This window comes from Oncorhynchus keta, chromosome 27, assembly GCF_023373465.1.
Source record: "Oncorhynchus keta strain PuntledgeMale-10-30-2019 chromosome 27, Oket_V2, whole genome shotgun sequence".
NCBI classification, from domain to species: Eukaryota; Metazoa; Chordata; class Actinopteri; order Salmoniformes; family Salmonidae; genus Oncorhynchus; species Oncorhynchus keta.
In genome coordinates this window covers 26,056,463-26,081,220 of record NC_068447.1, presented here as the reverse complement: position 1 = coordinate 26,081,220, position 24,758 = coordinate 26,056,463, and the positions used below count along the sequence as shown (strand labels likewise).

At 42.9% G+C, this 24,758-nt stretch overlaps 1 protein-coding gene and 1 long non-coding RNA gene across 2 annotated transcripts in view; both read right to left on the bottom strand.

The window, feature by feature from the left end:
* Positions 1-525: 525 nt before the first annotated feature.
* On the bottom strand, positions 526-9,422 carry LOC118359433 (rho-related GTP-binding protein Rho6-like). Its single transcript, XM_052482605.1, has 5 exons — positions 9,167-9,422; positions 8,470-8,557; positions 3,170-3,279; positions 2,884-3,018; positions 526-2,518 (listed from the first exon to the last, which is right to left on the bottom strand). The coding sequence occupies exons 1-5, from the start codon at positions 9,284-9,286 to the stop codon at positions 2,273-2,275; spliced, it is 699 nt and encodes a 232-aa protein (XP_052338565.1). The 5' UTR covers positions 9,287-9,422; the 3' UTR covers positions 526-2,272.
* Positions 9,423-12,043: 2,621 nt separating this feature from the next.
* Positions 12,044-24,758, bottom strand: part of LOC118359666 (uncharacterized) — an 18,092-nt gene continuing 5,377 nt past the window's right edge. The window contains exons 2-3 of the long non-coding RNA XR_004820727.2: positions 13,026-13,162; positions 12,044-12,338 (exon numbers count right to left, since the gene is read on the bottom strand). This is a non-coding gene — a long non-coding RNA (uncharacterized LOC118359666). The remainder of the gene's footprint in view (positions 12,339-13,025; positions 13,163-24,758) is intronic.

Genomic DNA, 24,758 nt, shown 5'->3' with positions numbered 1-24,758 from the left:
ACTAAATTACAACATCCCTCAGCAATTTGATCAATTATGCTCTGGTATCATTAGACTGATCTGTCTTGTCCTAGTACGTGTGTATCACCCATTATCAATATCTCAGTCTGTCCCAAGGTAAGAGGTCATCTATATCTGTGAATGGCTCTTAACTCTCAAGTTATTCTATATGGCTCACGTTTTACTGCAACATTTTCAATAACTTCAACCAACCAAGTATATACAGTACTCATCATAATGCTTAGCTAAAGGAGGGTATTTAACCCAAAGACTCCTCTACAGAAGTTAGATAAGAGCTTGATGAGTTGGTAGTGCTGCTAGGGCCCTAGAGTGTCCCTCATCACAGGGAGTGTGGTTGTGCTATTGAGGGTGAAGCCATCTGTTTAAGTTTCATACTGTATGTTGATAACACTTTAAGTCACCTTCATATGTTAATGCCTCATAAACATTCACAACATATAGATGTTACTTTTCCCCTTATGGACCAACAAACCTGTACTCCACAAAAACTCAGACATCTGAGAATATGATGAACAAAGGCGAGCTTTATTCAGAACCAAAGAGAAAACATATGGACAGAAAAAAAATCAGTGTCCATTCAAATGAAGAATTCTACCCCAAAATGTACAGTCAAAAATAAAATGACAACATTGAGCAATACAGTATTTTATTAATAAATTAAGTTGAAGCCATTTTACTTAACACAAACACTGAGTTTTGTTCCAACAACATTCTTTTTGGAGCTTTACAAATGGCATATAAAGCAGGATATGTACAACCAGACATGGTCTGTTCTTAGATCAGGAGTGGGAGCAGAAACATTATGACGGCTGTATATTCAGTCAAATTGACTTTTTTTCTGAACAGTGTTTCAGTCACTCCAGGCAAATTTGGAGCTTATTCACTCACTGCTGGGAACTCAGGTTATAAAAGATACTCAAATAGCTTTTTTTGTTCTGACACAAGCCACTGAGCTGCCACTGAGTTCGGAGGCTTCAAATTAGTTTTTCAGATATTTTTCAGATGTTTTTCAGCAGTGCACTACGAACTGAAATGTCTAGCCGTCACCTTAGCAGTGGTCTCATGCTACAAATGAAAGGTGAGACGCACCTGGTTAAATAAAGGTGAAATAAATCAATAAAAAACTGTTGGAGCCCTCTTTCTTTTCTCTCAGAGCCAGAAACTGCACCCATCATCACAATTCTGCTGACTTCTGCCACTGCTCACACAGTTGCTAAGCAACCCTTAAATTCCAGTGTTCTGTAAGTCCAAACAACTCAGAGCCCCTGTCTGTGCAAATCATGAAGTCCTCTATTAGCCGGGTCGTAGACAGCTCCTAATACAAGATGACTTCAGTGAGTACAACAACTACAATTAAAAAGGACTGGGCAGAAAGCAGATTACAAATTTGAAGAATACTGAAAAATATAAATCACCTTATACTTAAAAGATTTCAAAGCAAAACAAACTGAAAAATAACTTACTTTGGACAGGACCAGCCTGTTAGTTGTTTCGGCTCAAATTCACCCATCCCACCCACGCCCAACCCTCACGGACCCTTTACCCCATTTCTTACAGTCTCCACTAAGTATGAATGAGAGACCCATTTTTATAAATGCCTTGATCCTGTACTCTCATCAATAATGGCCAGCCACACTACAAGAATGACAACTCCAGAGAGTCATCCCAGGTGATCAATTGTGGAACATGAAGGAGACTTATTTTTCAGTCTCTGAACCAGAGAGGTGTGGGGGGCTGCCATAATTAACATTCACTTTTTCAGCGCCCGAGGAACAGGGGTTAACTGCCTTGCTCAGAATTTTTACAGATTTTTACCTTGTCAGCTCAGGGATTCGATCCAGCAACTTTTTGGTTACTGGCCCAACGCTCTAACCACTGGGCTACCTACCGCCCCGAGGTGTGTGTGTGTGTGTGTGTGTGTGTGTGTGTGTGTGTGTGTGTGTGTGTGTGTGTGTGTGCGTGCGTGCGTGCGTGTGTGCGTTTGTTTGTTTGTTTGTTTGTGGGGGGGTGATCATGAAGAGGACCAGTATATCCTATACAGAGTAAACCATGTTTTTTTTAAGTGGGGAGTCAGTGGGGGTGGGGACTGGGGAGGATGTTGGGGGAGGCCAGAGGGGTTCTAAAGAAACCCCTTCCTTCCCCCTTACTTCCGATTCCCTTGCCCCTCTACCACCTTGCACCCCTTTTTGCCCGCTGGACTGTTCAATGGAGTGAATCTCTGGCCACCCCAGTCTGGGTTCTTCCCCCTCCCTCACATAATGGAGCAGCCCTTGGCCTTGTCCTTGCCGAAGGTGGAGGAGAGGAGGTCAGACTTTCTGGGCAGGAAAAGGAGTCTCTTGGAGAGGCGTCGGGCAGGACTGGTCTTGGTGGAGGGCTGTAGCTTGCTGATGCAGGCCAGGGCTGAAGTACGGAACACACTGTGGATGCTCTTCTCCGAGGTGAAGGCCGAACACTCCAAGTAGGCCTCCGCACCTAGCTGCTTGGCCATGGAGGAACCCTGCAACATGAAGGGGAAAGAACAGGAGTGAGACGGAGGAAGCGAGACACCAAACAGAGAGAAAGAGCAGAGAGAGAGAGAGAGAGAGAGAGAGAGAGAAAGAAAGAGAGAGAGAAAGTGAGAGAGAAAGAGAGAGAAAGAAAGAGAGAGAGAGAGAGAGAGAGAGAGAGAGAGAGAGAGAGAGAGAGAGAGAGAGAGAGAAAGAAAGAAGAGAAGAGAGAGAGAAAGAGAGAGAGAGAGAGAGAGAGAGAGAGAGAGAGAGAGAGAGAGAGAGAGAGAGAGAGAGAGAGAGAGAGAGAGAGAGAGAGAGAGAGAGAGAGAGAGAGAGAGAGAGAGAGAGGGAGAGAGCATTATGTAAGACTCACCTGCTCATGTGAGATGGGTGTCTGCTTCTGATTGGACAGCTCCATGAGCGTACACACGTCTGTGCGCAGGTCTGTTTTACAGCCTATCAGGAGGATGCGTGTGCTGGGGCAGAAATCCAGTATCTCTGTCTTCCACTGCAACGAAAAGGACATATGGCTGGCATGAGGTTGTTATAATGTATCATCACCACAGATGTAAAGTGCATGATTGTGATGATGGCTAAGATGAGGAGGAAGAAGAAATTGACAACAACAATGATGAGGATCACAATGACAATGGCCTTGCCTTTTTCAGTGCACCATCAATTGAGTCTGGTCGGCTGATGTCGTAACAAAGGAGCACGGCGTCTGAGTCGCTGTAGCACAGGGGTCGGACGTTATCATAGTACGGGGAGCCTATAGGGTCAAACAGATCGGCTGGGGTCAGTCACAGGGCTTTCAATAGTACAGTACATCAAATCACATTTTATTTGTCACATGCTTCGTAGACAACAGTGAAATGCTTAATTACGGGTCCATTTCCAACAATGCAGAGTTAAAGATAAGATAAAATATTCAATCAAATATTAGAAATAGTGACACAATGAATAAATACACAGTGAAAAACATATATATTTAACAAGTAAAAATAACATGGCTATATACAGGGAGTACCAGTACCGATGTCGATGTGCAGGGGTACAGAGTAATTGGTGTAGCTATGTAGTGTACTTATAGGTAGGGGTAAAGTGACTAGGCAACATGATAGATAATAGACAGCAGCAGCATATGTGGTGAGTGTGAAAGTGTGTGTGTGTTGGGGTGTCAAGTATGTATGAGTGTCTGGGTAGAGTCCAGTGTTGGTGCATAGTCAGTGGAAAAAAAGGGTCAATGCAGGTAGTCCAGGAAGCCATTTGATTAGCTTTTTAGGAGTCTTGTTAAAAAGTCTTATGACTTGAGAATAGAAGCTGTTCAGGGTCCTGTTGGTTCCAGACTTGATGCATTGGTACCGCTTGTCGTGCGGTAGCAGAGAGAACAGTCTGTGGCTTGGATGGCTGGAGTCTTTGACAATGTTTTGGGCCTTCCTTTGACACCGCCTATAATACAAGTCCTTGATGGCAGGGAGCTTGGCCCCAGTGAAACACTGGGCCGTATGCACTACCCTCTGTAGCACCTTGCAGTCGGTTTTCCAAGCAGTTGCCATACCAAGCGATGATTCAACCAGTCAAGATGCTCTTGATGGTGCAGCTGTATAACTTTTTGAGGATCTGTGGGCCCAAATCTTTTCAGCCTCCTGGAGAGGAAGAGGCCATGTTGTCCCTCTTCACGACTGTGTTGGTGTGTTTGGACCATTATAGATACTTAGTGTTGAGGGTCAGCGTGGCAGATGTGTTGTTGTCTACCCTCACCACCTGGGGTAGCCCGTCATGAAGTCCAGGATCCAGTTGCAGAGGGAGGTGTTCAGTCCCAGGGACCTTAGCTTAGTGATGAGCTTTGAGGGCACTATGGTGTTGAACTCTGAGCTGTAGTCAATGAACAACATTCTCACGTGTTCCTTTTGTCCAAGTAGGAAAGGCCAGTGTGGAGTGCAATAGAGATTGCATCGTCTGTGGATTGGTTGGGGTGGTATGCAAATTGGAATGGGTCCAGGGTGTCTGGGATGATGGTGTTGATGTGAACCATGACCAGTCTTCCAAATCATTTCATGGCTACAGATGTGAGTGCTATGGAGCAATAGTCATTTAGACAGGCTACCCTGGCATTCTTGGGCACAGGAAGTATGGTGGTCTGCTTGAAACATGAAGGTATTAAAGACTGGGTCAGAGAGAGGTTGAAAATGCCAGTGAAGAAACTTGCCAGCTGGTCAGCGCTTGATCTGAGTTAGCGTCCTCGTAATTCGTCTAGTCCTGTGGCCTTATAAATGTTAACCTGTTTAAAGGTCTTACTCATATCGGCTACGGAGAGCGTAGTACCAAGTGAATAAGAAACTCCATTAGTTCCATTAAGAATGATCCGTTGCAGCACAGGACACCATTCACTCCCCCTGGTAACTACGGCAAAAGCCTTGGTCAGCAATGCTTGAATCCAATACTCTATAATACGCCCCCCCCCACACACACACTGTACACTCAAATGTTCTTCCTCCCTCACACTCAGATCTACAGTATATCACTTCACTAAAGTTCTGCGCCTTCCCACTTAGTAGAAGATTTCTCCAATAATTCCCATTAACACACAAACAGACAAACATACACAAACACAGATATACAGACATACAGAAAGAGTGAGAGACACAGTACACAACTCTATCCCAGTCCCACCCCTGTGTTTTGTAAACAATTTATGCTGAACTCTGTTTTGTGCAGAAATCCCACTTTAAATCAGAGAGATGTAACAAAGATCTCTGTATCAGGGGAGAATCATTGATTTATGTGTTTAGGGCGTGGGTTCTATGTGATGCATAACACAAACTGTACTGTATGTAAAATGTCATTAACAATGGTACCTAAACTAAAAAGTAAATGCTTCACATGTTAGAAATTGAAGACTATTGCTTAGAAAACCTTCATCTGGTTGTGTGTGCATGTGTGTGTGCATCAGTGGCAGTTGCTGCCGTTTAAAATGAGGGAGGACGCAACATTTTTTATCAGCATGGCCTTATTTCTATTACAGCATATTGGATGACTGTCATTCATATTCCATTCACCCAGTTCAATGTAACTGTCATGTGTGCTCCCTCTCCAGCCTCTAGGTCACCATGCTGCTCATTAAGGCGGACACCTGTCACCATCGTTATGCGCACCTGCGCGTCATCAGACTCACCTGGACTACATCACTTCCCTGATTACCTTCCGTATATATGTCACTCCCTTTGGTTCCTTCCCCAGGCGTTATTGTTTCTGTTTCAGTTTCCTGTATGTGCGTTGTTCGTGTTTCCTGTTTTGTATTATGTTGCGTGTCTTTATTAAAACACTCACTCCCTGAACTTGCTTCCCGACTCTCAGCGCACATCGTTACAGTAAGATCGATAGGTTAAAGCTACTACATGATACTCAAATTTCCCCTATACCCATCATGAGGTTGCTACCACCTAGCCTATGAATGAAAGTTTACAACGTAGGTGCACAGGTCAAGAGAAAAATTTTAGTAATCAAGGTGACAGACAGTGGCACATCCAATAGCGCCTTGCACACTATTGCCTGCATCTAGCTGATCTAGGGTGTATTCATTAGTCCAACAGTTGCAAACGAGATTTTCTATTCGACCATCTAAGGTATGTTTATCTTTGTTTCGTTCCGTTTGCTTCCATTTAAGATTTTTTTTTCAACAAAATCAGAGGAATGACCACACCCCTAATCACCTGCAAACGAAGTTCACTTTCATAGCAGCCACATACAGACAGCATGCTCACTTTGCTAGTTGTATAATTCCTCCTCGCATATATGCTGTCCTCCTCTCACCTTTTCCCTTCACTTGTGGAATTCATTGCACAACACAATAACTGTCTGTGACCAGGCGAAAAAACCTTTCCAAGCCAAATATTCATACCATAACCGCTAACCGCTAACCACTACACACAGCCTACATAATTGTCACCATATTAGCTAACGTCATAGTCAACATAGCTACTAGAAGTAACGCGTTAGTAAACCCTCTACAATCATGTAGTACAGTGTACAGCAAGCAGTTTAGCAGTTACACCAGCGGGCCCCGGTGGAAATAAATTAATCAATCCAAAAGCTTACATTGAATTGGAATAGTTCCCGTGTTGGATAGCCATAGCCAGCTAGCCAATGTAGCATCCCTCTCTGTTTGAGCCGGGTGTTTGAGTAGGTTAAACTAGCTAGCTGCATTCGTTAGCAAAGTAAGTGAAAGGGAAAAAAATACAAAAAATATAGCTTGTTCTCTCTCTCTTGCTTCTCCTTCAGTTTTTAAAGGAAATTAATTTGTTCAAAACTGTTAAACTATTGTCTTTCTCTCTTTGAGTCAACTACTCACCACATTTTATGCACTGCAGTGCTAGCTAGCTGTAGCTTATGCTTTCTGTACTAGATTAATTATCTGATCATTTTATGAGCCTCCTAGTCAATGTACCCAGAGGAGGACGGAAACTAGTTGTCCTCTGGCTACACCATGGTGCTACCCCAGTGAGTGCCGTTGAAGCAACTATAGACCTTCATAGTTATTAAATATTTGGTGACATGGTGACATGGTAACATTGTGACATTGGTGACATGGTGACATGGTGACATTAAATATTTGGTGACATGAATATATTTAATACAGTTTTATCGAAAAAGGCTAACTTTTGTTATGTTTCACTTTACATTTTTCTGAAAATCCCCTTCCTCTGAGGAGGAGCCTCCACTGGTGTGCGTATGTGTGTGCATGCATGCCTACACACCAAAGTATAACGTGTGTTAATGTTTACATGAAATGAGTGCTTACATTAGTGCTTACAGCGATATATGTGGTTCCCTCTGTTGTACAGGAAGGTCTCTGTGCTAAAATCAGACGCTGACAGGATGTCCATCCTCTCACCACACCAACAACAGATTACATTTTTAACCTTCTCCAGAAACGTGTTAAACACAAACTAAACCAGCAAATAATGAACTAAGAAAAGCTTCATCATGCAGATGTACAGTGTAACCTACTTATTATTCTTTTAAAAAAATGTTTATTTAACCTTTATTTAACTTATGCCTTTATGGGTAGTGTTAAATGCATTTGCATGATATAGAATTCCCTCCTTCTACTGTAGGTGTGCCATTCTCTTCAGATCCAATCCATTATTAAAAGCCTGACAAACATTCTCCTTTGAAGGAGGCAATTGTCTGACGTTTACAAGGAATAACTGTATAGTGTGTAAAGGCAAGAGATGAGGGAACTGAATGGCAGTGATTGGACTTGTTTTTCCACTAGGAGACAATGACCATATTGTCAGAGGTGTCCAGGGTGATGCAATGATGGGGAAACAGAGATGATGATGGCTCTGAACCCTGGAGCTGAGACTTTAGTTATAGGACAATCGGAGAAATCCATGATATGGCCATAATGGATGAGAGCACTGCCAGCACAGGATGTCAGAGAGACAGATCTCCGTGTTTAGACTAGAGAGGCACTTTTGATGGCATGATGATAAAGTGGAAAAAAGAAAGGTGGAAAGAGCTAGGGAGAGGTTAAAACAAGGTGTGAAAATGTAAAGGTGGGGATGAGTCTACCGTTGTTTACAGATTGCATTGTTTTCAGAGCGGGTGGGCAAGTAAATGTAAGTCAGGTTTTGCAGTACAATTCCTCTGAGAACTTGAATATAAAGACACATTAAAATGGAATGCTTTTGGACTCTCTTCTGTTCAAGAGAAAGGAGTTTCAAGGTAGTGGCCTGAGAACAAGTTGGAGGAACATTTCACGCATGATAAACCCCCTCCACTATATCTGCAGGTAGAGCACCTTGTATAGAGAGACATGATACATTATATCCCTTTTTATAATACATTATAAAGGCTTATACATGCTTAAATACCTTCAGTAATGCTTTAAGTAAAGTGCTACTGTAAGGGTATGTTGGATGTATGCAGGGAGAGAGCAGAGTGTAATGCTCACCTGATGTGTCCCAGAGACTGAGCTCTACGCGCTGGTCCTCCAGCTCCAGACAGGCTGTGTAGTTCTCAAATACTGTTGGAACATATGTCTGTGGATGCAGAAAGGAATGGGTTCATTTGTACTACTAAAGGCAATTACACTATGTAAATGTAGGATTTAGAAATTATAATACAGTCAACCTGTGAAATGATGACCCTTGTAATCCTCAGTCCTACATTTACATACAGTGTAAATTGTGTTCGTTTTACATATAACGATCATCCCAGTTTGTGGCTACTGTGCCACTGCCTACTGTCTGTCTGACCAAATAAGGCATCTGATCATTTCAAAACAAAGGCCAACTCCATGATAACAGAAAAATAATACAAATCATTTTAAGGAGGTATTTTAGCATTTTAAGAAATAGGAAATAATTGTTTCCTATCAATTATACAGTTAGGAAGTTAATACTTATCTTGGGATAAAGTATCATATACGAATTAAGCAATAAATAATCTATGTCTTGAAACTCTATCATAAATCTAACACAATCTAGCAATGCAGTTATTAGTGAAAATATAAACTTGACACATTCTCTTTGTTATTATCATATAATTATCACCTCTTTATAGCCTATGTATGTTGACAATTCCAGTAGGCCTATACCTTTAGGTTTTGACTGTAATCCAATCAAATGTGCCAGGTAGAAATCGCATACCTCAGGATAGGAATCCTTGGCCAGGACTTGCAACATTGCGGTTTTCCCGCATTGAACATCCCCAACCAACACCAGTTTACATCTCGCCACCATAGGCTGGGTAAGTCTTCTTTCCTTCATTGTGAAAAATATTTGGTTGATGAATACAATAAATGTATATGTGAAACAAAACAACTCCTTTGTAAATCCTCTGTCAGTTATCAGTGGTTTGTGCCGTGATTCTCTCCTCCTGCGATGAAGCTTGCTGCCAGCGGGATTGATGAGATATGACACTGCGGAACTTTATATTGTCGCGACAGCCAATGAGCGTTCTGCTAATGGTTGCGCGGCACGCGCTTCGGACGAAATATACAAGGTTTTTGTAGTCAACTGTTCTAAAGGGCGAAATGACCTACATAGTCTATCCATGTCTAGTGGATGATACGCTTTGTGTGATATTAGAGAGAGGAGGGAAAATGGCTACAGGTTATTTAATGTTATATTGTTAAATGTTTGTCATCATGGAGTAGGCCTAATGAATGATCACAACAGCAATTTTATAATTATTTATTAGAATTATATTTACGGCTACATTTAATGCATTAATCCTTCCAATATCAAAGTAATGTCAGTCAATACCTTCTAGGTCAATCAAATGTCTCTCTCTTTCTTCGCCTGTTGGACAGAGAAGCAGTGAGTGGGGAGGGTTGTATGTTTTTTTATTGGGCACAGAGGAGGGTAGTGCGTTTTTTCCCTGGTTTATTTTCACTCTTCTGCTCTTAGTTTCACTATAAACAATGGCTTGACTTACTTTTGATATTACCCTAACAAAGTTAAGAAATGTTTGTGAAGGTTTGGTATGGTGTGGCTATTAATAAGCTTTAGCTACTGCAGGTCTATGACATGAAGACAGTGCACCCCGGCCCTCCAACTGACTCTGACAGCTGAACTTGAGGCGAGAAGTCTGTTTCAGGTCTACCAAAAATAACAAAGTGAAATAACAAACTGAAACAGTTCCGTGTGGAAGCAATAAAACATCTGCTTTAAACGTGAACTGAGCGTCATGAACTCCTAAGCAAACGGTACTCCAGTGTTAGATCAAATTAGTCACAAATGTATTCTATGTGAATACAAATTGTAAATATGTTATAAATGTATCATACATGCTTTTTATAGATCACTCTTTTTTGCACAGTGTAAGACTTGGTTAAATTATAACTCATCAGGAAACAATCACCCACAACTCAAAAGTGAAACCAGGCTACCTAAGTATGGTTCTCAATCAGGGACAACGATTGACAGCTGCCTCTAATTGAAAACCATACCAGACCAAACACAGAAACCCAAATTATAGAAAAATGAACATAGACTGCCCACCCCAACTCACGCCCTGACCATACTAAAACAAAGACAAAACAAAGGAACTAAGGTCAGAACGTGACAGTACTTTACTTTACTATTTATATTTTTGACAACTTTTACTTTTACTTCACTACATTCCTAAAGAAAATAATGTATGTTTTACTCCTTACATTTTCCTTGACACCCAAAAGTACTCAGTACATTTTGAATGCTTAGCAGGACAGAAAAATGGTGTAATTCACCTTCTTATCAAGAGAACATCCTTGGTCATCCCTACTGCCTGTGATCTGGCAGACTCAATAAACACAAATGCTCAGTTTGTAAGTTATGTAGCCCCTGGCTATCCGTAAATTTAAAAAACAAGAAAATTTAAAAACAAATACTTTTAGACTTTTTCTTAAGTAATATTTTACTGAGTGACTTTCAGTTTTACTTCAGTTATTTTCTTTTAAGGTATCTTTACTTTTACTCAAGTATGGGAAATGCAGCTTTCCCCCTACATGAGAACCTCATGCACCCTTATGCAGGTATGTCGATAATAGAATGTTGGAATCGATTTCACTCTGTCTGTTTCTAATTTCCCTTGTTACTGCATACTGTACATGTGTGCACCTCTATATCAGAAGTGCCATTTTATCAAGGCTTTTGAAATATGGTTCCTGGAAAATGGTATGGTGTTTGTTTTGTTTACCAAATATATATGTGACATATATTCTTGTTACCTCTCATTCACAGCTGTCCATGTCAACAAACTTGGGCTTGCCTAGAACTACCACCATTCTCATTGTCAGAGAGTCAGAGAATGCATTCGGCATTATGGCTGCTGTAACGGCGTTCGTTTGTTGAAGGAGAGTCGGACCAAAATGCAGCGTGGTGGTTACTCATGTTCTTTAATGAAGAATCGCGATACATTAAATAACTTATAAAATATACAAAAACAACAAACGGAACGAGAAAACCTATCACAGCCTATCTGGTGAACAACTAACACAGAGACAGGAACAATCACCCACGAAATACACAGTGAAACCCCGGCTACCTAAATATGGTTCCCAATCAGAGACAACGAGAATCACCTGACTCTGATTGAGAACCGCCTCAGGCAGCCAAACCTATGCTACACCCCTACTCAGCCGCAATCCCAATACCTACAAAACCCCAATACGAAACACAACAAAATAAACCCATGTCACACCCTGGCCTGACCAAATATATAAGGAAAACCCAAAATACTATGACCAAGGCGTGACAGCGGCAAGGATGAGGATTCTTCGATGCACAGACTCTGCTTCACAGTGCACACAAAGGACCAAGTATTTTGTACTAAAATGTAGACTTTTAATCTTGTTAATAAAATGAAACCTGATTCTGGGACGTCTCAGTTTGCAGTAATTTAGATTAGATTGATCTACAACACAAGTAGAAAAAACCTGTAAGTATGTATCACACAGCTCTTCTGTACATTGTCAGCACTTAATTGTCATATAGAATGCATTGAAACACCTCAAAGAAATTCCAACAAAGATTTTTCAGCATATTAATAAACCTTTATTCTTGATTCTGAAAGTAAACCACAAGACAAAAGCAACTGCTGAGAACAGACTTGTAAACAAGCGTCTATGGATTAAAATGTGTCAGTGTAGTTACAAATGTTTCTGAATATAAATATTTTGGAACAATAGTAAAACAGTGTCTGTTATGAACAGACATGTAGATAACAAAAGTGTCTATGGAATAAAATGAAAGTGTCTAGTGTCTAACAGAACAAGTTGTTCATTTCACTGTGGCCCCAGTCAATTGGTCCATGTTCCCTTCTTGAAGTCAGGAGACTCTGGAGATCAGTGTGTATGGTGAGGAGAGGAGGAAAAAGGACAACAAAAGAGAGGGAGGGGATTAGAGAATAAAGTCTGAAATAATTTGTATTTACCTCTGTGACAGGCCGGTGACATGGTGCATGACGTTCTCCAGAGGTATGCCTTTAATCATTTGCAATGCCTTTGCGAGTGATGTGTCAAGGAATGAGACTGCAGCTCTTTTCCCCCTTCTTCTCACACCCTTACCACTACTGCTGCTGCTCTGTGGCTTCGAGCCCTAAACACATTGTAACCATCCATAGCAACCTCAGAATACAGGGGTTTTATCAGTTAACCAGGTCTCAGATACAATAAAAATATCAGGGTCTGCCTGAGAGACCCAGATCTTGACATGATCCATTTAAGGTAATAAACTATGAATATTAAGATGTAAAAATGTCAAACCTTTTCTGCATTTAAATCATATGGAGTTTCAATACAAGTCAGATTACTTTGGAATTTCAGAACAACAGGAGACTCAAATTATAAAAGAAAACAAAGTAGGAATCTTAGTTACATTTCTCCGGTTAGCACCATTTGGCATGTCACCACTTTCAGGCACAATATGTGTAACTCTCACAGTGACCAAAGAGGAGATGGTAAAACTGTCTTACATGTGATGCTAGTATTGTCCTCACATCAATTTAGTTGACCAATAACCTTACCAATGTTTGATGACCACAGCCGGGAGCCATTTTCACCCAGGTGAATTCCGTCTACCAAAGTAGCCAGGCCTGTTCCAGAAGGAGTCAAAATGGTCGACGAAGGACATGCCCAAGTCCTTGGTCAGACGCATTAACCACTGGTGAAGAGACCAAAGATGGGTAAAACACTCAGTTAAAAACGGCGAGACAAATATATGTCCTACTAATTTCTGAGCAATCTCTTCCTTTAAACCTAGCTTGGGCTTGGTCATTTCTGTGTGTTTGTTTCATAATGATGTGTTGCATAACCTAGTTTGTTTCAGGCGTGATGTGGCGTAGATCTTCACTATCCCTCCTCCTGGGAGTGTTTTATTATTCATTGATTTCTTCTTTCCTCTATTCCAATTAAACAGATTAGATATAGCCTATTCCTTTTTGCAGCCCGTAGTGCTATGCTTCTAATAACGTAGTAATAGTTACTAAAAGACCCCACTGTCTATGTGTGTGTGTGTGTGTGTGTGTGTGTGTGTGTGTGTGTGTGTGTGTGTGTGTGAGAGAGAGAGAGAGAGAGAGAGAGAGAGAGAGAGAGAGAGAGAGAGAGAGAGAGAGAGAGAGAGAGAGAGGGAAAGTGAGCCACACTTGTATACTCAAGGAGCGAACATGTATGGAATAAAGCAGGCAGTGCATTAAGAGAGATTTAATATACAAGTAACATAGTATGCGTAATCTTCCATGAAGGGTTGTATACTGTGAGCATCAAGACGCCAAAGTGGTAAACAAAGTTGTGGTTGTGTATCTACATGCTGCATCGCAAGAAAATGCTATTCCATCAGTCACTCAGTAGGCTGGGCACGACCAATAAGCAACAGAATAAATCACATCCAGCATGCCTGTCAAGTTCATTGGAATAAATGTCGGACCAAGGCGCAGCGGATGTTGAGTTCCACATTATTTATTAGAAAGTGAAACTCTGTGACTACAGAGATGCTACGTGCACTAACTCAAAACAATATCCCATAACACACAGGTGGAAAAAATGCTACTTAAGTATGATCCCCAATTAGAGACAAGGATAGCCAGCTGCCTCTAATTGGGAATCATACTAAAACACCAACATAGAAAAAACAAACTAAAACCCCCACATAGAAAATATAAACTAGACTAAACCCCTAGTCATGCCCTGACCTACTCTACCATAGAAAATAAAGTCTTTCTATGGTCAGGACGTGACAATGTCTTGCAGTCACGGAATTTGCATAATTAAACCAAGACGTGGTTGAGAGGGTTACATTATGCAAATTAGGTCATGATTAAATGAGATTCCATACACAAATGTAATCATAAACAGGAAATGTTTAGCTTTCAGTTATTGCCTTTGATGATGCTACAGTTCATGGATAAAGCATTTAAAACATGTTGATATTAATAAAACAACAAGTTTATTAGCATGACGTTAGCAAGTTTGGACGGGATCTCTCTACATGCTCACTCCACGTGGACCCATGTCGCACTCTGAGAGAAAAGGCATGAAAGAAATGGCAGTTGATAGCTTTGACTGGATGTTGTGACAAGGTTGTTATTACTTTCTGATTCTTCATACAGATTTCTAATTATACTCCCCTATCATCTTAGTTTTCCTTCCTTTGTTTTTGTCTTACTTAAATAACAAATCTCACCAGATTGGGTCTGCTGGATGGTCGGAATTTCTCCCAATGGAGAGTGCCAAGTCTAGGACAAAAAGGCTTCTTAACAGTTTTTACCCCCAAGCCATAAGACTCCTGAACAGTTAATCAAATGGCTACCCGGACTATTTGCATTGTGCCCCCCCCCGAACCCTCTTTTTACGCTGCTGCTACTCTCTGTTTATCATATATGCATAGTCACTTTGACTATACATTCAGGTACATACTACCTCAATTGGGCCGACCAACAAGTGCTCCTGCACATTGGCTAAACGGGCCATCTGCATTGTGTCCGACCCACCACCCACCAACCCCTCTTTTACGCTACTGCTACTCTCTGTTCATCATATATGCATAGTCACTTTAACCATATCTACATGTACATACTACCTCAATCAGCCTGACTAACCGGTGTCTGTATGTAGCCTCACTACTTTTATAGCCTCGCTACTGTATATAGCCTGTCTTTCTACTGTTGTTTTATTTCTTTACCAACCTATAGTTCACCTAATACCTTTTTTGCACTATTGGTTAGAGCCTGTAAGTAAGCATTTCACTGTAAGGTCTACTCCTGTTGTATTCAGCGCACGTAACAAATAAACTTTGATTTGATTTGATCCCTCTAACTCCCTGACCTGTAACTCTGCAGTGAGATCAAATTGTTATGGAAATTCTTACACAGGGACACTCAATGTCAATCTTAAATGAATCCTTGTTTATTGTCAGCACGCTAGAGAGGTTCCAACAAACTTGATGCACCATAGTGAACATCTGTCAGGAGCTCTAACTCAGCAGTCCCGTTAGTTCTCTTATGTACTGCACACAAGTCATATTTGCATGCTTTAGATTATTCATAATTCATACATCATTAACGTTGGCTTCATTCATGTGACCGACCAATACTGAGTCACGCATGTGACAGAACAATACCTCACGAGGCTTCTTCTCTCTAAGCTGTTACCTTGAAACCTTGTACTGCCAAATTGCAGATACTGATAGTGAGGGTTCGTTCAATCAGTCACTTACATAAACACAGAAAACGGTTATTAGAAAAGCACAAACATAGGACATAGAAATTGGTAAATAAAAAACCACCAACATAACATTTCCATCACATTTCCCATCTAAAACAATTCGGAGTTTATGCATGTATTATGACGACATTTTGTGACGTTTTTGTTTGAATTGGGCTTCGGTATGGGTATTTTTGGCTGTTCGAGCCAAAGTTTGGGATCCAAGTCTACACCCCTTCATTCATGATTGGTCAACTGTAGGGATTCTTTAATAAAGCCTTTGTTGTCATTCAACGAGAGATGACTAATTTTCATGCAAATGTTTTCATTGAGAAATACTGCGCCGAACATCTTAGTTAGATGTTAAATTGTGCAATCTTGACAAAAACGTTTCTTGAGTTATCTTAGATTAATTCTGACTATTTTTTAGGAAGTGTATACTGGCTACAGCATCTAAAAATGGACACACAGTACTATTGCCGCTTCTTTGTCGTTTTTCAAGCAGTCTTTTAAGGGACTAAGCAAGCACACTCGTTCGGTTAACCTAGCCAACTTCAACTAGCCACCACCTGAGCTGAAGCATGCTGACATCTTTAGAAGGATGTGGACAAAGGAAAAGGCGATGTTACAGGATGCTGTATGAATGTATGGTCTAATAGAATAGAATTCAATACAACTTTATTGTCCATATGTTACAGCGAACAACCAAAATGTGTCTTCTGGTTCTGAGAGGGTAGAGAGATAAAAAGAGTGAAAGAGAGAGAGATGGGCGGATGAGTGGAAGAGAAGAGAGAGAAAAATAGATTGATTGACCAGATGGGACAGTGTGGCCTTGAGGATGTAACATATGTCTGGGGATCCTGTATCACTATGAATCTCTACTGGACCAATCAGACCCCCGTACTCTTCCCCATCTTCCCCATCTCCTTAAATTGTGGTCTATATGGTATGTCCTGTGACCATGTTTGGCGAGGACAGCCTAGGAGGAAGCAAGGGAGGAGAGGAGGAGTGAGACAGAGGCTCAAGAGATTAGCCAGTAAGCAGGCATGCCGGCCTTTACCCTCTATCATGCTGGCCAATGTCCAATCCCTGCACAACAAACTGTATGAACTACATGCAAACATACAATACCCACCCAGAGAAGCCCAAGATATACTGTACAATAAGTCAGGGTGGTATTTGTGGATTTCTTTAGTGCCTTTAATACAGTCAGGTCTCACTTAATGGGTCAAAGCTCCAGAACATGAATTTCAATCCACATCTGATTCTCTGGGTCCTCTCCTTCCTGACAAATAGAGAACAGATAGTCAGATTCAATGGTCATTGCAGCTTGTCCAGAACCATCTCTCACCACAAGGCTCTTTCATCTCGCCTGTTTTATTCACCCTGTACACAGACGACTGTAGGAGTTCAGACCCAAAGATGATGTGCATTAAGTATTCGGATGACACAGTAATTATGGACACAGCAGGCAACTCAGGCTGAAATTGACCGGTTTTCACTGTAGCATAGGCAGAACTACCTGGACCTCAATGCAACCAAAATCACAGACCTGTCACGAGTCCGACCGAGGGTGTTTCCCCTTCCCGGGCGGGTGGCGCTCGGCGGTCGTCATCACCGGCCTATTAGCTGCCACTGATTGTTTTTCCTCTCCTTCCTTGTATGTTTAGTGGTAGCACCTGTTCATGTTTAATTAGTTTGTCTTTATTAGACAGCCGGCCCGCCTGGTTGTTGTGCGGGATTATTTTCATTGTAAACTTCGGCTCTGTTGTAGAGGTACGTGTTTAGTGCCTAGTCGTGTATTTTTCCATTGTATTTTTTCTCCTGTGTTTGGGAACGTTACTTTTGTGAGCACCCTGTGGTGCGTTGGTGCTAGTAAAAGACGCACAGCATTGAACTCTGTCTCCTGCATTTTGACTCCACACCCACGACACCCGGAGCATTACAGAATCCCGCACCTATCAGATTGATGGAGTCAGCAGGAGCAGCAGCCAACCCTCTCCCATCGATGGAGGAACGGGTTCTCCACCACACCACCGTCCTCCATCGGATCGGATCCGCGATGGATCAAGTGATGAAGAGAATGGAAAGATGGGAGAGGAGTGGTCTCCTCTCTCCACCTTCGGCACCCACGGTTCCGGACTCCCCATCTCCCGACGCCAGCACCCTCCGTCTGACGCTACCGAGGGCTTATGATGGAGCGGCGGCGGGTTGCCAGGGGTTTCTGCTTCAGCTGGAGCTATACCTGGCCACCATCAGACCCACTCCCTCAGGAGCAGAGAGGGTGAGTGTCCTCATCTCCTGCCTCACGGGTCGTGCTCTGGAGTGGGTGAACGCAGTCTGGAATGGCCCAGACTCAGCGGGAGCACTACACAGAGTTTTCCTGCCGTTTCCGTGCCGTGTTTGATCACCCTCTAGACGGCCGAGCGGTGGGAGAACGACTATTTCATCTCAGGCAGGAGAAGAGGAGCGCCCAGGATTACGCGCTGGAGTTCCGGACCTTGGCAGCCGGATCTGGGTGGAACGACAGGGCCCTTATGGACCACTACAGGTGTAGTCTCCGAGAGGACGTCCGCCGGGAGTTAGCGTGTCGGGACACCACTCTGTCACTGGATCAGCTGATCGACATGTCCATTCGACTGGATAATCTGCTGGCTGCCCGCGGGCGTTCAGAGAGGGTTCTGTGCGTTCCACCACCCAGCCCCTCCGCTCCCATTCCCATGGAGTTGGGAGGGGCTACGCCGAGGGGTACCGGAGGAGGTGGCCTTCCCTGCACCAACTATGGTCGGAGAGGGCACACGTCTGATCGGTGCTGGGGGGGTCCGTCTGGGAGTAGAGATGGCAGGCGGAACGCTTCTCGGTCACCCCAGGTGAGTCAGCATCAGACTCACCCAGAACCCCTTGTTGGCCATATGTTTGTCTTAATCTCTTTCCTTCACTTTTTCCCTCTTCCCAGCATAGGGCGCTAGTCGATTCAGGCGCAGCTGGGAACTTTATGGATCGCGGACTCGCCCTTAAGTTAGGGGTTCCGCTGGTGCCGATAGATTCTCCTTTCCCCGTGCACTCCCTAGATAGCCGGCCATTAGGGTCAGGGATGGTCAGGGAGACCACGGTCCCACTGGACATGGTGACGCAGGGGAATCATAGGGAGCGTATCAGTTTCTTTATTATTAATTCGCCTGCGTTTCCAGTGGTGCTGGGGACTCGCTGGCTGGCCCGGCACAATCCTAAAATTTCGTGGAGACAGGGGGTTCTCCAGGGGTGGTCAGAGGAGTGTTCTGGAAGGTGTTTGGGAGTTTCCATCGGTTCCACGTCGGTGGAGAGTCCAGACCAGGGTTCCACGGTGTGCATTCCCCCCGAGTATGCCGATTTGGCAATCGCTTTCAGTAAAGTGAAAGCGACTAAATTACCACCTTATCGACCGGGAAGGGATTGTACTATAGATCTCCAGGTAGACGCTGCGCTTCCCAAGAGTCACGTGTACCCACTGTCCCAGGAGGAGACGTTGGCAATGGAGACATATGTCACGGAGTCGCTGGGACAGGGGTACATTCGGCCCTCCATTTCACCCGTCTCCTCGAGTTTCTTTTTGTGAGGAAAAAGGAGGGAGGTTTGCGTCCGTGTATCGATTATAGAGGTCTAAACGCCATCACAGTGGGGTATAGTTACCCTCTACCTCTCATCGCTACAGCGGTGGAATCGTTCCACAGAGCGCAGTTCTTCACAAAACTGGATCTCAGGAGCAGGTATAGTCTGGTGTGTATTCGGAAGGGAGACGAGTGGAAAACCGCATTTAGTACTACATCCGGCCACTATGAGTACCTCGTCATGCCATATGGGTTAAAGAATGCTCCAGCCGTTTTCCAATCCTTTGTAGACAAGATTCTCAGGGACCTGTGCGGGCAGGGAGTGGTTGTTTATATCGATGACATTCTGATCTACTCGGCCACTCACACCGCGCATGTGTCTCTGGTGCGCAAAGTGCTTGGTAGACTGCTGGAGCATTTCACACATATTATCAAAATCCAGAATTTTTGCACTCGGTGGTCTACAGCAAGTTCCCACAAGAGTAGGCTTTAGGTGAGGCAGTTGAACCTATGGCCATATTATTTTACAGGTATATGACTCTGAATATATACAGCAACACCTCTCCCATTGTCGTTCCTGACTTGTCTCTAGATTTTATAACCATATGTTGGTACCACTGTATCAAAGCAATTATCTAAGTGAGATTCAGCGATAACCAGAATATATCAATGTTATCTGATGTTATCTACAATTTATTGATTTCATTAACCTTGTTTCTAAGGCTACATACAGTGCCTTCAGAAAGTATTCAGACCCCTTCCCTTTTCTACATTATTTTAAGTTACATCGTTATTTGAAAATAGATTTTTTTCCCCTCATCAATATACACACAATACCCCATAATGACTAAGCAAAAACTATTTTTTTTAAAGATATTTAAAACAGAAATATCACATTTACATAAGTATACAGACCCTTTACTCGGTACTTTGTTGAAGCATCTTTGGCAGCAATTATGCTCTCAAGGTCTGTCAGGTTGGATGGGGAGTGTTCCTGCACAGCTATTTTCAGGTCTCTCCAGAGATGTTTGATCAGGTTCGAGTCTGGGCTCTGTCTGAGCTTCTCAAGGACATTCAGAGACTTGTCCCGAAACCACTCCTGCTTTGTGTTAGCTGTGTGCTTTGGGTCGTTGTCCTTTTGGAAGGTGAACCTTCACCCCATTCTGAGGTCCTGAGCGCTCTGGAGTAGGTTTTCATCAACGATCTCTCTGTACTTTGCTTCTTCATCTTTGCCTCAATCCTGACTAGTCTCCCAGTCCCTGCCGCTGAAAAACATCCCCACAGCATGATGCTGCCACCCCCATGCTTAGACGTAGGGATGGTGCCAGGTTCCTTCCAGACTTGACACTTGGCATTCAGGTCAAAGAGTTGAATCTTGGTTTCATCAAACCAGGGAATCTTGTTACTTGTGGGCTGTCTTTTACTGAGGAGTGGCTTCCGTCTGGCCAATCTACCATAAAGGTCTGATTGGTGGAGTGCTGCAGAGATGGTTGTCCTTCTGGAAGGTTCTCCCATCTCCACAGACAAACTCTAGAACTCTGTCAGAGTCACCATCGGGTTCTTAGTAACCTCCCTGACCAAGGCCCTTCTCCCGGGATTGTTCAGTTTGGCCGGGCGGCCAGCTCCAGGAAGAGTTTGGTTGTTCCAAACTTCTTTCATTTAAGAATGACGGAGGCCACTGTGATCTTGGGGACCTTCAATGCTGCAGACATTTTTTGGTACCTATCCCTAGATCTGTGCCTCGACACAATCCTGTCTCGGAGCTCTACAGACAATTCCTTTGACCTCATGGTTTGTTTTTTTGCTCTGACATGCCACATAACTGTGAGACCTTATATAGACAGGTCTGTGCATTTCCAAATCATGTCCAATCAATTGAATTTACCACAGATGGACTCCAATCAAGTTGTAGAAACATCTCAAGGATGATCAATGGAAACAGGATGCACCAGAACTCAATTTCAAGTATCATAGCAAAGGTTCTGAATACTTATATAAATAAGTTATTTCTGTTATTTATATATGTTTTATACAAAAGTTTCTACAAACCTGTTTTCGCATTGTCATTATTGGGTATTGTGTGTAGATTGCTGAGGATTTGTATTTATTTAATACATTTTATAATGTAACAAAATGTGGAAAAAGTCAAGGGGTCTGTATACATTCCGAAGGCACTGCATGTTGATATGGGCTTGTACACCTGAAGGACAACATTCTCCAGGTATAGCAAACATACATGATCCACACACACACACACACACACACACACACACACACACACACACACACACACACACACACACACACACACACACACACACACACACACACACACACACACACACACACACGCACACACGCACACACACACACACACACACATCAACAGCCGGGGGAGCAAAAGGTACCTGGCTTGGTTCAGAATTTAGAACCCTGTTGGCTGGGTTCTGAGGAGCCCCTGAGAAACACATGAGTCATTCCATTAACAGGGGGCACATCTACCCAATCTATCTCCTCTGCTGATTAACTGCAGTGTGGTGGGCGTGAAGGAGCGGGTATCTATGGAGAGGCATCACACACATGGGCAATCTTTCAGGAAGAGATTAGCTGACATTGCATCGCCATCTGATGGTCATAGAGGAAAAATGCAATCCATCACCACTTAGGCCTGTGTCAATGAACAGCAGTAGACTATCATAAGAACCATTTTATAAACAGAAAGTATTACATCAAACCAGAGAATATTAAAGTGAATTGTAAAATCTGCCAATCCAGTCATCATTTGCAGAGTAAAATAACATTGCTATATGTCTGTCAGGAAGATCAAATCATGAATGATATCATCTCATGAAAATGATCTTATTTGGTGTGACAAATGAGCAGGTTATTAAACACCAGCAACATCTTTCACATGAACCTTTACCTTTTCGAGCTGCTATGAATGATCACTGAAGGATGCCTAGCCTAGGGACAAGATGGCGGGTATGCCCAAATGTTTGTCGGATTAGGAGATGGAGTCAGGGGAACCCATAGAGGTTGGTAAGAAGGCAGGCAGGGAAAAAAATGAAAAAAGTGGAACATATCATGAGTAAATATGGAGTGTTGCAGAAGGAAATTGAACTTGACGAGAGTGAGGATGAAATTAACTGCTGTGGCAGGTGTGGTGGAGACCGCTGAGTTTGAGCCTCCTCCTGATGGTGATAAATATATGTTTTGCCCAGTGGGACTAAGATATTTGAAGAGAATGGATCCATGTCTTCTGGCTGATCCATATGTGGTGTCAGATTGTGTGGAGAAGAGGTTGGAGAATGTTGGGCCGTGACTCGAAGTGAAATCGTGTAGATTTTTTGAATTTCTACTGTACAGAGGGAGTGTGCGCTTTGCATTACTCGACCTGGGAAAATAACTGTGAATTGCTTTCCTCTCCGGAGCAGGGCAACATTGAAAGGAGTGATAACTGAAGTGGTGTTAAGTGTTGAAAAGGTTCAACTAAAGTTGAAGATTCCCTGTGTCTGTGACGCCCTACGTTTGGTGCGAAGTAGAACCGGTGGGGAGCGTGGTGAAACAGAGGAGTCATTGTCAGTCCTTTAGAGTTTTAATTCAGAGTCTCTACCAGACTAAGTCATGTTAGGATACAGTATATCAGTTATCCTGATGGAGCTTTTGTGCTGAATCCCCTGCTCTGTTTCAGGTGCAACATTTAGAGCCAATTTATGCTTGATCTGAAAATGTGGTCGTGGCGCCAATGGATGATGCAATTGCGGCAAATTGTGGTCGGTGGCGCCTATGGATGATGCAATTGTAGGAAATTGAGCTCTGTACTGCATCGCCGTGCATGTGCCTCTCAAATTTTACATGATTGGTTGACGGTAGGTGAGGTCGGAAGGTCCTGTGTAAACACAAACTCACTTCCTTGACAATTTCCTTCACAAAACTCTGCATTGCTCGGTGAAGAGCAAAAAGTATGAATGCACTGACTTATGCAGAGGCCATATCACCATAAATGCTGCATTTACAGGCAATTCAGACTTCTTACAGGCAATGCAGACTTCTTACGGGCAATGCAGACTTCTTACGGGCAATGCAGACTTCTTACGGGCAATGCAGACTTCTTACGGGCAATGCAGACTTCTTACGGGCAATGCAGACTTCTTACGGGCAATGCAGACTTATTATGGGCAATGCAGACTTATTATGGGCAATGCAGACTTATTATGGGCAATGCAGACTTCAGATTGACCATGCATCTTATTTTATGGTCATGTTGCAGCTGTGTGAAGGAGGGAGATTACAAGATGTGGGAAGTGTGTAGGGGGGCATGGGACAGACGATTGTGTATTTCGGTGGATAAAGTAGTGTGTGTAAACTGTAGGGGTGCGAGATAGGCAGGTCGAAGTTGCCAGAGTCAGAATAGTGCAGAGGGTGTCATATGCTGAGGCAGTGAAGAAAGTGGAGGAGGATGGGTCAAATGTAAGGGATCCTGAGAGGATCCCAGTGAGAAGTAGATTTGTGCCGGCACAGAGGGATAGGCCAACGAGTGATATATGTTTCATTAAGGTTGGCTTCTTACCGTTCATAGCATTGGTTATCAACTGTACCACAGAAATGGAACGTCAATTATAGAGAATAGATGTTGTGGTGGCAGCTGCAGAGAAGTATTTGGGTACACAAGATTTGGCCAGAAGAGTTACAGGGTGTGTTAAGGAGTGGTGTCCGCCCGCCCATGCCGTTGGCAAATAGAGTCAAAGTATTGGAATGATGTAGTGGTAGGACATGGGTGTATGAGATTTTACTACAAAGAGTTAATGGGGTGGTGATTTTTATTTTATTAAATAGTGATATATACATTACCAGTCAAAAGTGTGGACACACCTACTCATTAAAGGGTTTTTCTTTATTATATTATTGTAGAATAATAGTGAAGACATCAAAACTATGAAATAACACATACGGAATCATGTAGTAACCAAAAAAGTGTTGCAACAAATCAAAATATATTTTTGATTCTTCAAAAAGCAACTCTTTACCCTGATGACAGCCCTGCACACACTTGGTATTCTCTCAACCAGCCTCACCTGGAATGCTTTTCCAACAGTCTTGAAGGAGTTCCCACCAATTCTGAGCACTTGTTGGCTGATTTTCCTTCACTCTACGGTCCCACTCTTCCCAACTCACACTTCCTGGAGGTGTGTTGGGTCATTGTCTTGTTGAAAAACAAATGATAGTCCCACTAAGCGCAAACCAGATGGGATGGCGTATCGCTGCAGAATGCTGTGGTACCCATGCTGGTTAAGTGTGCCTTGAATTATAAATAAATCACAGACAGTGTCACCAGTAAAGCATCCCCACACCATCACACCTCCTCCTCCAATCTTCACGGTGGGAATCACACATGCGGAGATCATCCGTTCACCTACTCTGCATCTCAAAAGACATGGCGGTTGGAACCAAAAATCTCAAATTTGGACTCAT